This window comes from Ovis aries, chromosome 4 (genome assembly GCF_016772045.2).
Source record: "Ovis aries strain OAR_USU_Benz2616 breed Rambouillet chromosome 4, ARS-UI_Ramb_v3.0, whole genome shotgun sequence".
Classification (NCBI taxonomy): Eukaryota; Metazoa; Chordata; class Mammalia; order Artiodactyla; family Bovidae; genus Ovis; species Ovis aries.
In genome coordinates this window covers 63467112-63481232 of record NC_056057.1, presented here as the reverse complement: position 1 = coordinate 63481232, position 14121 = coordinate 63467112, and the positions used below count along the sequence as shown (strand labels likewise).

The following is a 14121-nucleotide window of genomic DNA, read 5'->3' as shown; positions in this document are numbered from 1 at the left end:
GCCCCATGTTTACCAGGTTTATCTTAGGAGCCCAAGTGCCAATACTAACCTATCACTTGAAAGTGAAAGTTAAGTCGCTCAGTCGTGTCCGACTCTTTGCGACCCAGTGGACTGTAGCCCACCAGGCTCCTCCGTCCATGGGATTCTCCAGGCAAGAATACTGGAATGGGTTGCCATTTCCTTCTCCAGGGGATCTTCCCGACCCAGGGATCGAACCCACATCTCCAACATTACAGGCAGACGCTTTAACCTCTGAGCCACCAGGGAAGCCCCTTAGTGGCAATTTAATAAATACCATATACACATACATAAGGTGATTTTTTCCCATCCCTCAGACAAGGTTCTACCTTCCATGCTGGCCGAATCTCTCAATTTATGAGGCATTCTCTCAATTCCTTTGAACAAAAAAGTTTAACTGTCCTCAAATATCCTCTACCACCACTGTTTTAGATATTATAAAGAGCATCTGAGGGAATCAGTAAAAATGTAAGGGAAACATGAAAATACAGATTTAGGATATATTCTGAGAACAGAATGTTATTGCACACAAGTTAACAGAAAAAAATATATAAAACAAAGTTGTAGAGAATATGAAAAAGAAAAAAACAACTATGTAAGTGTTATGCAAGTAGATACATGGGATTGCAAATAAAAGTTTCAAGGTATAGCATTGTAATCTACAATTACTAATCTAAGTACTAATCTACAATTACTTAGATTGTAATAGGGCTAAATTCCAAATATCTTAAATAGCAATGACAATTACGGATTCGGTAAAACTGTTAAATGATTCTAAAAGTGGTTCTCTGACAGATACTAATGTGGAAGATGTATATGAAGAACTACTCATGGACTGTGAGAGCACAAAAAAGTAGAACTTCTAAAGTAACCTATTATTATATATGTCTAATTTTTAAATATTTATGCATGGCTAAATGTTTACATTAACTTTCTCAACGATTACAGATAGAACTGTGGCTATTTGATCTATATCCCCTATATTTACATATTCAAGCCACCTCAAAACCATTTCTGTGCCTTCTGAAAGGAAGGAATGTCTTATAATCAGTATGACCTTACACAGATATATATTAATATTCAAATTAAATTCCAAAATAATACTTATGTTAGTAAGTACATTGCCCTCTCAAAAATTTATTTTAAAGGGTAAAGGTAAATATTTAGGTGAATCAGTTCTATAATGTTTTTAAAGAAAAAAATCAAGCATAGTAATTTATAATAATTCTTAGAGAGTCATAATATTGTAAAATATATATGTAAATATTAATGACAATATACAGCAGCATTTTAGGAAGAAACATGCCTTCACAGCTTTGAACTTCATTTAGAGGTTCTATTCTGGTCACGTTCCAGCAGGTCTTAGTTTCTAACCCAAATAAATTCATTATTCCCACAAGTGTGCGATAGCAGAAGGCTAAAATCACCTAAAAGAGATAAAATTAAAAAGATGATAGATATACATTATCTTTATAATTTTTCCAAAATATCATTTTATGATGGCTGTGATGAATTTATAACATTATAAACTTTGATGAATTTATTTCAATCATTTCATGTGGGAAACAGTCATTTAAATAATTTTATGTACACATACACTATAAAGTTGTATATTACTGAGTAATGCACAGCTATACAATTTATGTTGTGATTGACATCTCTGTAATATACTCTTTCAAACAACTGAAACAGAACAGTAGCTGTAAAATCAAGCATTAAGTATATAATTAAAATATGAAGAAAATTAATAGCAAACATACAAAGCTTTACAGGAGTATTTTATAACATTTCTCTTAGGCCCTTGAACTTATTATCTTCATAGTCTAAAAACCAACTCATAGTCTATAAAACAACTGCACGTGGAATAATAGCTCCTATGCCCATTAAGCATTAACATTTGATTAAGCAGATTGACTTAACCAATCCTTCCCAATCTGAAATCTGCCTTAAAATTTTTAAAGACAAAGGAAATTAGCAACAAAAAATTACAAAAAAGTACTGATTCCTGGGAGATTGCTTTAAAAAAATAATTTTATAGATTTGAGAAAAATAATGCAGATCACTGTGCGGGGGGAGGGGCGAGTTAAAAAATAAAGATTTCAAAGGGAAAGTAAACTATTTTGGTGACCATCCTTCCAGTTTCTCCCTAGGCACAAAAGACAGGTAGCTAGTGTCACTGGGGCTTCCCTTGCGGCACTAGTGACCAAGAACCTGCCTGCCAATGGAGGTTAGACGTAAGAGATGTAGGTTCCATCCCCAGGTCGGGGAGATCCACTCCAATATTCTTGCCTGGAGAATCCCATGGACAGAGAAGCCTGACAGGCTGCAGTCCATAGGGTCACAAAAGGTCGGACATGACTGAAGCGACTTAGCGTGCACACATGCAGAGTTATTCATTGCACAATATTATACAAGCAGTTAATGTAATACACATCAGTAAACACCAGAAACAACTTTTCACGTATAATATAGATTTACTATATCACTTAATTTTGTAAAACTGACATTCTGCTCAAATTTATAACTTGTGTATTTTTCACAAATGTACAAAAATTTGTCACATTAAATGTGCAAAATCTAGAATTATACTCCTTTATGAGATATCATTCAGTATAGGAAGAAGGCATGACTTTGAAGTCAAAATAAACAAAATATTCTGACTCTGCAAGTTATAGTTTCTATGGTGTGAAATAATCCTTCAGCCTCTGAACCTCAGCTACCTCATCTCTAAAATAACATTAATGACCATCTTACAAGAGTGATGGGAGATTAGAGCTCACATATATAAGTGCTGGTATAGAGTAAGCATTAAATGCCTTTACCCTTTTAAAACACATTGTTTCACACTCATATTTTAAGATGAGAAATTAAGCTCCTTGTGAACACAAAGTATGGGCATTTACTTCAACACTGAAGTACCACATAAGGCTGCAAGCAAATTTAAGTGTTCTCCATATTATATCTATGCAATATGAAAATAAGACTGGACAAGTCCTTGTTGGCTGTCATTTACATGCTTTCAAGTTTTAAAAATGAATGAACTAATTATCATGATTATTTTTTCATAATATCAAAGAAACTGAAAATTGTGCAAATTCAATAAATTTTTTGGTAAGTAAAATGAAAAAACTAGTTAATGTTTTAGAGGCCATACTGATGGAAATTAGTGGCACAAAAAACAGAGATTTAATGATATAAAATTATAAAAATAACTCAAAACTAAAAATAATAATTATCAAACACTGGAAGAACTTGGCCTAGTCCGATAAGCTAAATCCTTATCTTATTTACATAGAGTAAGTCAACATTAACTAAAGTTGAAGATTCAACAAATAGTTTTTTTTTTCTCTTTGATTTTTCTATTTTCACTAGAATTATCCAGATAATCATTAGAGGAAATAAGGTCAAAGTGCCTCTGAAAAGTAAGATGGGATATGGAGAAAGCTGCTGCAGAAAACCACTTCTTTCATCTTAAATCTTATGTAGGTCTATACCATTGTTACTACCACAAATTACATTGAAAAGCACTTATAGAAATCAAATAAAGAAATAAATCTGAGAAACCCCTAAATTCTTTGAAATTCAATAACACAATATTTAAATATCCAATGGATCAAAGAAGAAACCACATGGAATATTAGAAAATCACTTAAACTAACTGAAGATGAAAAAAAAGGCAATATTTAAATAAGGTAAATGTTCACTTTGGGGAAATGGAGTAGATGTACTTTTCTCTATTCCTGCAAGAACAACTAGAACTTCTGCGAATCATATAAATCATAAGAAGAAAGGTAGAAAAAAGGCGGCACACTAGCTAGGAGTCTCAGGACCCAAGGAATGACATGGTTGTAAGTTTCCTGGACTTTCCTTTTGCCTTACTTTCTCAGATTTGGAGTCAGAGTCTGGCAACCAGAAACACCACTGGGGGCTTACACGGCATTCAGAAAAGGCCTACTCTTTCTAGCCAAAGGACTAGGACAGTGGCAGCCTAGAAATAGATAACTTTTAGACAACAAAAACAACCAAACACTCAAAAAACAACACATATATATATGCACACATACACATATATATAGTACCATTCTCTTCAGTAGAGATCAAATGGAGTATGTAAATAAAAACTGAATCTAGGTTTTTAAATGCTCTAAACACAATGAATTTAAGCTACAAATTAATAACAAAGATAAATCTTCAAACACTTGAAAACTAAAAGAAACCCACTAAACCCACTAAAAAAAAAGTCCATGGACCAAGTAAGCAACCTCAAGGGAAATAAAATATATTGAATCAATTTTTCTTTTAAGTATAAGGTTTCCAAGTCCAGCATGTAAGAAGCTTATAATTTGCCACTCCATTCTAATAAGAAAAAATTAAACAAGCTGAAAAGTCAACTCTTCTCAGATCCAAAAGAGAAGTGAGGTCACTAGGCAAACTGCTTCTCCCAGACTGTAAAGGTTGACAGGCAAATACAGAGAATCACAACTTATTGGAGCAAAAACCCAGGGGTGGAAACCTCCATGGGAACCAGATGGAGAGACGGAAAACCTAAATTATAATTGATGAATTGCTAGAGGCACAGTGTAGACAATTCTAAGAATCAAAAACTCCAGGGAGACCCAGTAATAGGGATAATGCATACATATTTATGAATTTTATCTCTAGGAGAAATCACTAGTTTCTTACAGTGATATCAGAAAAAAATCTGTTTCTGAGGGAGAAGTGGAAAGAGGAACATTTTGAAATACACCAGAGCACTCTGTTCTTAACAAGGCCTGCCCTTGAAAGAGACTACTCTACAAGTAGGCCTAACCAGCTAGGGTTTTCAGTTCAGTTCAATTCAGTTCAGTCACTCTGTCATGTCCAACTTTTTGCGACCCCATGAATCGCAGCATGCCAGGCCTCCCTGTCGATCACCAACTCCCAGAGTTCACTCAGACTCATGTCCATCGAGTTGGTGATGCCATCCAGCCATCTCATCCTCTGTCGTCCCCGTTTCCTCCTGCCCCCAAGCCCTCCCCGCGTCAGAGTCTTTTCCAGTGAGTCAACTCTTTGCATGAGGTGGCCAAAATACTGGAGTTTCAGCTTTAGCATCATTCCTTCCAAAGAAATCCCAGGGCTGATCTCCCTTAGAATGGACTGGTTGGATCTCCTTGCAATCCAAGGGACTCTCAAGAGTCTTCTCCAACACGACAGTTCAAAAGCATTAATTCTTCGGCTAGGGTTTTATCAAAGCCTAAACTACAGGGTCGGAGAAGGCAATGGCACCCCACTCCAGCACTCTTGCCTGGAAAATCCCATGGATGGAGGAGCCTGGTGGGCTGTTGTCTATGGGGTCGCAGAGAGTCAGACACGACTGATGCGACTTAGCAGCAGCAGCAAACTATAGGGTGGCAGAGTAATACCCAACTCCACCCCTCTATGTGAGAGAAGGGAAATACCCAATTCCAGCCCACTCTAGTCATCCTGCTGTACCTAAATGGGAAAGAAAAAACCAAGAAGCACTTACAAAGTTCACAGTCCAGAGGTACATGTTCACAAAAAATTGAGACCTAATTACAGAATGCTTCCCTTACACTACTAAAGGCCTATTTATGGCAGCTCTTTGTACCCAGTACCTCAAGCTAGCTATTAAGAAAGGCATCACAAGGCATACTAAAAGCCAAAACATTGTTTGAAGAAACAGAGCAAGCATCAGAACTAGACTTAGATATGGCAGGCATGTTGAAATTGTAAGACTGGGAATTCAGAACAGCAATAATTAATGTGCTAAAGGCTCTAACAGATAAAGAAAGGAGCATGCAAGAACCGATTTGCAATGCTAGCAGAGAAGTTCTCTATACACTATAACAGAATACACTATAACAGAAATCAAGAATGCCTTTGATGTGCTTATTGGTAGGCTGGACCTGGCTTGAGGAAAGAATCTCTGAGCTTCAGTATATTTCAATAAGAAACCTCCAAAACTGAAAATCAAAAATGTAAAAGACAATACCCAAGCACTGTGGGACAACCACAGAAGGTACACCATACATGTAATGGGAATGCCATAGGAGAAAAGATAAAGAAACAGAAGAAATATTATGAATAGAAACAATGACTGGGAATTTCCTCACATCAAACTACAGGTACAGAAAGCTTAGAGAACACAGAAAAACTATACCTATTCATAAATCATACATACTGAATATGCATATAACATTCAAACTATAAAAAAATTAAAGATAAAAAAATCCTTACAGAAGTCAGAAGAAAAACATGCCTTACTTAAGAAGGAACAAAGGTTAAGAAGTACCTCTGACTTCTCAGAAACTATTCAATTTAAGAAGAAAATGAAATATTTAAAGAGTTGAGAGGATAAAAAACCAACTTAAAATTCTGTATCATGTGAAACTATCCTTTAAAAGTGAAAGAGAAATACTTTCTCAAACAAACAAAAATTGAAAGACTTTGTATGTTTTTTAGAGAGATAAGAAAGACATGGATTAGAAAACTTGGATCCACAGAAAGAGCATCAAAGAAAGAATAAGTGAAGATAAAAAAAACTTTTCTTTTTCTTACTCTTAATTGATCTAAAGTATAATAGCTTTGTTCAAAATTGACTGTGTGGATCACAATAAACTGTGGGAAATTCTGAAAGAGATGGGAATACCAGACCACCTGACCTGCCCCTTGAGAAATCTGTATGCAGGTCAGGAAGCAACAGTTAGAACTGGACATGGAAAAACAGACTGGTTTCAAATAGGAAAAGGAGTACGTCAAGGCTGTATATTGTCACCCTGCTTCTTTAACTTCTATGCAGAGTACATCATGAGAAACGCTGGACTGGAAGAAACACAAGCTGGAATCAAGACTGCCTGGAGAAATATCAATCACCTCAGATATGCAGATGACACCATCCTTATGGCAGAAAGTGAAGAGGAACTAAAAAGCCTCTTGATGAAAGGGAAAGAGGAGAGTGAAAAAGTTGGCTTAAAGCTCAACATTCAGAAAATGAAGATCATGGCATCCGGTCCCATCACTTCATGGCAAATAGATGGGGAAACAGTGGAAACAGTCAGACTTTATTTTGGGGGGGCTCCAAAATCACTGCAGATGGTGATTGCAGCCAGGAAATTAAAAGACTCTTACTCCTTGGAAGAAAAGTTATGACCAACCTAGATAGCATATTCAAAAGCAGAGACATTACTTTGCCAACTAAGGTCCATCTAGTCAAGGCTATGGTTTTTCCAGTGGTCATGTGTGGACTGAGAGTTGGACTGTGAAGAAGGCTGAGCGCCAAAGAATTGATGCTTTTGAACTGTGGTGTTAGAGAAGACTCTTGAGAGTCCCTTGGACTGCAAGGAGATCCAACCAGTCCATTCTAAAGGAGATCAACCCTGGGATTTCTTTGGAAGGAATGATGCTAAAGCTGAAACTCCAGTACTATGGCTACCTCATGCAAAGAGTTAACTCATTGGAACAGACTCTGATGCTGGGAGGGATTGGGGGCAGGAGGAGAAGGGGACAACAGAGGATGAGGTGGCTGGATGGCATCACTGACTCGATGGACGTGAGTCTGAGTGAACCTCGGGAGTTGGTGATGGACAGAGAGGCCTGGCGTGCTGCGATTCACGGGGTCGCAAAGAGTCGGACACGACTGAGCCACTGAACTGAACTGAAATGATGCATGTACTTAAACTTATGTGTAACAAACATAAATGACAGCAATGATTCAGGGTTGGAAGGGAGGAATTAGAATTATTTTGTTATTAGAAGGTCCTCACACACACACACACACACACACACACACACACACACACACACACACACACAGCCCTGAAAGTGGTTTAGTGTTATCTGAAAGTGATCTTAGATTCATTTTAAATGTATACTGCAATCTCTAGGTCAACCACCAAAAAAAGTTAAAAAAAAAAAAGAATTATAACTAATACGGTAACAAAGAGAAAATGAAATAATATAAACTGCTCAGTTAGAACCACAAAAGGCATGAGAAGAGTGGAGTCAAAATAGGAACAAAAACAAGGGCAACAAATATAAAATATTGTAGCAACAAATATAGTTGATATCAATCTATGTCAATAATTACTTAGGACATCAATGATCTAAATGCACCAATCAAGAGACAGAGATTATCAGAGTAAATCAGAAAATCAAGACTCAAACATACTTTGTCTAAACTAACTTTAAATATAAAGACTCATATAGATTAAGAGTAAATGAAGAGGACTTCCCTGGTGGTCCAGTAGTTAAGAATCCGCCTGCCAATGCAGGGAACATGGGTTCGATCCCTGGTTGGGGAAGATTCCGTGTGCCACGGAGCAACCAGGCCTGTGAGCCACAACTACCAAAGCCCATGTACCCTAGAGCCCATCCTCTGCAACAAGAGAAGCCACCGCAAGGAGAAGCCTATGTACCACAAACAAGAGCAGCCCCACTTGCCCCAACTGGAGAAAGCCCTTGCACAGCAACGAAGATCCAGTGCAGCCAAAAATAAAATGTGTTTTAAAAAGAGCGAATGAATGAAGTAAGATATACTACACAAAAACTAATTAAAAGAAAAATCAGAGTAGCTGTACTAATTTCAGACAGAGCAAAACTTCATGAACAGTTATCAGGGATAAAAAGTGGTATCACATAATGATAGAGGGGTCAGTTCTAAAAGGAGACATGCCAATCCTCAATGTGCCTGCATCTAACAACGGGGCGTAAATAAAATCAATAAGCCTCCAGCCAGGCTAAGAAAAAAAGAGAAAGAACACAAATTACTAATATCAGAAATGGAAGAGAGGTCATCCTTATAGATCTCATAGACATTAAAAGGATAGTAAAGGATTGATGGGGCTTCCCTGGTGGCTCAGTGGTAAAGAATCCACCTGCCAATGCAGGAGACATGGGTTTGATCCCTGGGTCAGGAAGATCCCCTGGAGAAAGAAATGCCAATCCATTTAGGTATTCTGGCCTGGAAAATCTCATGGACAGAGGATCCTGGCAGGCTATAGTCCATGGGGTTTCAAAAGAGTTGGACCTGACTGAGCAACTAAACCACCACAGCAAAAGGAATAATGAACAACCCTATGCCCACGAATGTGATAACCTATGAACCATCTCCATCTGTGAATCTGTGGCTCCTTCCCATCTGGCTTGTCTATTACACTGGCCATTACTGCCCTAAGGTTCTATTCTTTTAAGTTCATGTGAGAATAATTTCTGGGATTTTTTGATTTAGGAAAGGAACTTTTGATGTGGTGCTCAACTATAATCAATAAACTTTATAGATCCCTTCCTTCCTATAACATCCTCATTGTGCTTATAACTTTCATCTGATAAAAGAAACCCCTCTACAAATATTTTCCCCAAAACACTGCTTACCTCTGGATAAAGATGGAAGCGTTTCACTGTATTAATTACAAGGGGATATTCAGTGAGCCTGTCATTCATAATCATCCATAGTCCTTGCAAAAATGAAGGTGCTTCAACAATGGTCTTGAAGTAGGAATAATAAAGTCCCTTTTAAAAAGTATAAATTGTTAATGTAAGTAAAATTTTAAAATACTTATTTTTCTCTTTTTAGACAATTTATTCTGAAAAGGAAAAAAAAGATCAATAATAAGACTTCCTAATTTCTACTTATTACTGCACTCTTGAGTGCAAACAAAAGCATACCTTTTTCAGGTCATCACTATACTATTCTTTCATATTTTCCATAGGTTTGAAAGAGTTAAAGGGATGTATTCAATGTTTTAAGGAATTTTTCTAACCTCACCTTATAATAAGTAAGCAATACATTTTAATTCTACCAAGCCTGATTTTTTCCCCCATATTGTGAGACACCTAGAGACTGAGATCTGATAATTATGGCATAAGTATGACTTTGTGTCACTGTATGTGTACAACTTTGCATAATTACTTATATTTTTCCAACTCTTTAGAAATAATAAATGATGGTCACAAGAGCATCAGATGGCACTTCATGCTTTCCTTTTCCTTCCCAGTTCCACTGACTGGCTCTGCACAAAGTGAAAGCTGTGAGCTACTGTTCATGACAGAAATGTTGTGTCCTGAAAGAGGGGTTATTCTAGTACATTACTACAGCATGTGAAATGATTATTTTATTAAGCTAGTAAAATTGCTATTTAAAATTCAAAGACTAACAAAAAAGTATGCTGCTTCATATTACTTGCTCATCAGTTTTGTACTTTCTTTCCTAAAAACTAAAGGGTCACATAGTTTGTAATATATGTTCCTCTCAAAATCATTGAAAGTAACCTTCAACTCTACACTCATTCTGGCTTCATACAACTATAAGGTACTTTATTTTTTTTTACAGATTAAGCAACAGGAGCGACTATTAAAATTAAAGATTTGTTTTAACTAATATCTGAAAGGGCACTTCTTCATAATTTTTAATTAGTATCAATAGAGCAAGTTCATATAAGGATCTTTCCTTTTTGCTTATGAGAGAAACAGGGCAGTACAACAAAAAGATATCTAATATGCATGTCTGTACTAACAGAAAGAGAAAACATACACATTTTTATTAGCAAGTTATTATTTTCGTGTCTGGTACTGTGCTATGTGCTTCATTCAATTTCTCTTTCTTCATTTTCAATAAAATCCTATAAGGCTGGCATTATTTCTAATTAACAGATGAGACTGAGAATCAGACAACTTACTCATCATTATACAACAAAGCATAGAACTGCTATCTGAATCTAGTGATCTGTCACAGAAGCCCAGATGCCGACACAGCTACATTTTCAGTCCAGTTGCTCAGTTGTGTTCGACTCTTTGCGACCCCATGAACTCCGGCGCGCCAGGCCTCCCTGCCCATCACCAACTCTTTATTAAATAATATTGTATATCCTCTCTTTGGAAATAACACCTATAAGATATTAAACATTCAAATGCCATACAAATGCTAACATGTCCAATTCTTCAAAGCTTTTAAGTGGCTATATGGTGAGAGATTTTAAAAAGCAATGGCTGAGATACCTAAATGAGGCCCATTTATAGACAGGAGTAGAATAGAGGTCAACAAGGAGCTAGGTGAGAAAGCAGTGGGAGTGGGGAGTTATGTGCTTAACAGGTACAGTCTATTTGTGATAATAAAGTTCTGGAGATGGATGAGGGTTAATGGTTGCACAATGTAAGTGTGTTTAATGCCACAGAACTATACTCTTAGAAATAATTGAAATGGTAAGTTTTGCTAATTTTTATTCTTTAATTAAAAATTTTAATTTAGTCACAATTAAAGGCAAACAAAAGAGCCAATTTCAGCTCTTCTCTTGGCCCCTGATTAGCTCATCTGGAGAGTCCTGGCTTCTCTTAATTGTAAATTCTGCATCTCTGGCTTTCTTTATCCCATTTAACCCCCACAATTATGTAAAATACAGTAGATTACATTATCCATTTTACAGATTCCGTGTCAAAAGAACAGAAAAAGTATTAAAGAAATAATATCAAAAGTTCTCTAAAAGAGATTATCTGGAAATCAAGAGAGCTTAAAAAATATTTTAAGTGCCAGCTAAAACTGGCCAACTCTACCCCAGGAGAAAGCAATTTCCAAGAATTCTGATAGGTCTCTATCACTTCTTAAACTTTGTTTTCCTTTCCTCACCTACTATAATTGATCTTTCAGTTCAGTTCAGTTCATTTCAGTCTCTCAGTCGTCTCCGACTCTTCACGACCCCATGAATCACAGCACGCCAGCCTCCCTGTCCATCACCGACTCTCGGAGTTCACCTAAACTCATGTCCATCGAGTCAGTGATGCCATCCAGTCATCTCATCCTCTTTTGCCCCCTTCTCCTCCTGCCCCCAATCCCTCCCAGCATCAGAGTCTTTTCCAATGAGTCAACACTTCACATGAGGTGGCCAAAGTATTGGAGTTTCAGCTTTACCATCAGTCCTTCGAATGAGCACCCAGGACTGGTCTCCTTTAGAATGGACTGGTTGGATCTCCTTGCAGTCCAAGGGACCCTCAAGAGTCTTCTCCAACACCACAGTTCAAAAGCATCAATTCTTCAGCGCTCAGCTTTCTTCAAAGTCCAACTCTCAATCCATACATGACCACTGGAAAAACCATAGCCTTGACTAGACGGACCTTAGTTGGCAAAGTAATGTCTCTGCTTTGTAATAGGCTATCTAGGTTGGTCATAACTTTCCTTCCAAGGAGCAAGCGTCTTTTAATTTCCTGGCTGCAATCACCATCTGCAGTGATTTTGGAGCCCCCCCCCCCAAAAAATAGTCTGACACTGTTTCCACTGTTTCCCCATCTATTTCCCATGAAGTGATGGGACCGGATGCCATGATCTTCATTTTCTGAATGTTGAGCTTTAAGCCAACTTTTTCACTCTCCTCTTTTACTTTCATCAAGAGGCTTTTTAGTTCCTCTTCACTTTCTGCCATAAGGGTGGTGTCATCTGCATATCTGAGGTTATTGATATTTCTCCCGCAAATCTTGATCCCAGCTTGTGTTTCTTCCAGTCCAGCATTTCTCATGATGTACTCTGCATAGAAGTTAAATGAGCAGGGTGACAATATACAGCCTTGACGTACTCCTTTTCCTATTTGGAACCAGTCTGTTGTTCCATGTCCAGTTCTAACTGTTGCTTCCTGACCTGCATACAGGTTTCTCAAGGGGCAGGTCAGGTGGTCTGGTATTCCCATCTCTTTCATAATTTTCCAATTTACTGTGATCCACACAGTCAAAGGCTTTAGCATAGTTAATAAAGCAGAAATAGATGTTTTCTGGAACTCTCTTGCTTTTTTGATGATCCAGCGGATGTTGGCAATTTGATCTCTGGTTCCTCTGCCTTTTCTAAAACCAGCTTGAACATTAGGGAGTTCATGGTTCATGTATTGCTAAAGCCTGGCTTGGAGAATTTTGAGCATTACTTTACTAGCGTGTGAGATGAGTGCAACTGTGCGGTAATTTGAGCATTCTTTGGCATTGCCTTTCTTTGGGATTGGAATGAAAACTGACCTTTTCCAGTCCTGTGGCCACTGCTGAGTTTTCCAAATTTGTTGGCATATTGAGTGCAGCACTTTCACAGCATCATCTTTCAATCTGAAATAGCTCAACTGGAATTCCATCACCTCCACTAGCTTTGTAGTGATGCTTTCTAAGGCCCACTTGACTTCACATTCCAGGATGTCTGGCTCTAGATGAGTGATCACACCATCGTGATTATCTGGATCATGAAGAGCTTTTTTGTACAGTTCTTCTGTGTAGTCTTGCCACCTCTTCTTAATATCTTCTGCTTCTGTTAGGTCCAGACCATTTCTGTCCTTTATTGAGCCCATCTTTGCATGAAATGTTCCCTTGGTATCTCTAATTTTCTTGAAGAGATCTCTAGTGTTCCCCATTCTTTTGTTCCTCTATTTCTTTGCATTATTCACTGAGGAAAGCTTTCTTATCTCTCCTTGCTATTCTTTGGAACTCTGCATTCAGATGCTTACATCTTTCCTTTTCTTCTTTGCTTTTGGCTTCTCTTCTTCTCACAGCTATTTGTAAGTCCTCCCCAGATAGCCATTTTGCTTTTTTGCATTTCTTTTCCATGGGGATGGTCTTGATCCCTGTCTCCTGTACAATGTCATGAACCTCATTCCATAGTTCATCAGGCACTGTATCAGATCTAGTCCCTTAAATCTATTTCTCACTTCCACTGTATAATCATAAGGGATTTGATCTAGGTCATACCTGAAGGGTCTAGTGGTTTTCCCTACTTTCTTCAATTTAAGTCTGAATTTGGCAATAAGGAGTTCATGATCTGAGCCATAGTCAGCTCCTAGTCTTGTTTTTTTCTGACTGTATAGAGCTTCTCCATCTTTGGCTGCAAAGAATATAATCAATCTGATTTCAGTGTTGACCATCTGGTGATGTCCATGTGTAGAGTATTCTCTTGTGTTGTTGGAAAAGGGTGTTTGCTATGACCAGTGTGTTCTCTTGGCAAGCCTCTGTTAGACTTTGCCCTGCTTCATTCCGTATTCCAAGGCCAAATTTGCCTGTTACCCCAGGTATTTCTTGACTTCCTACTTTTGCATTTCAGTCCTTGATAATGAAAAGGACATCTTTTTGGGTGTTAGTTCTAAAAGGTCTTGT

The 14121-nt window shown here is 37.5% G+C and overlaps 1 protein-coding gene across 2 annotated transcripts in view; it reads right to left on the bottom strand.

Annotated features, from left to right (window-relative positions):
* The window catches only part of DPY19L2 (dpy-19 like 2), a 97341-nt gene that overhangs the window by 74678 nt on the left and 8542 nt on the right, over positions 1-14121 (bottom strand). For both annotated transcript variants that reach the window (XM_004007903.6, XM_060415029.1), the window contains exons 4-5: positions 9388-9525; positions 1325-1445 (exon numbers count right to left, since the gene is read on the bottom strand). In XM_004007903.6, coding sequence (XP_004007952.2) covers positions 1325-1445; positions 9388-9525 — 259 coding nt within the window. The remainder of the gene's footprint in view (positions 1-1324; positions 1446-9387; positions 9526-14121) is intronic.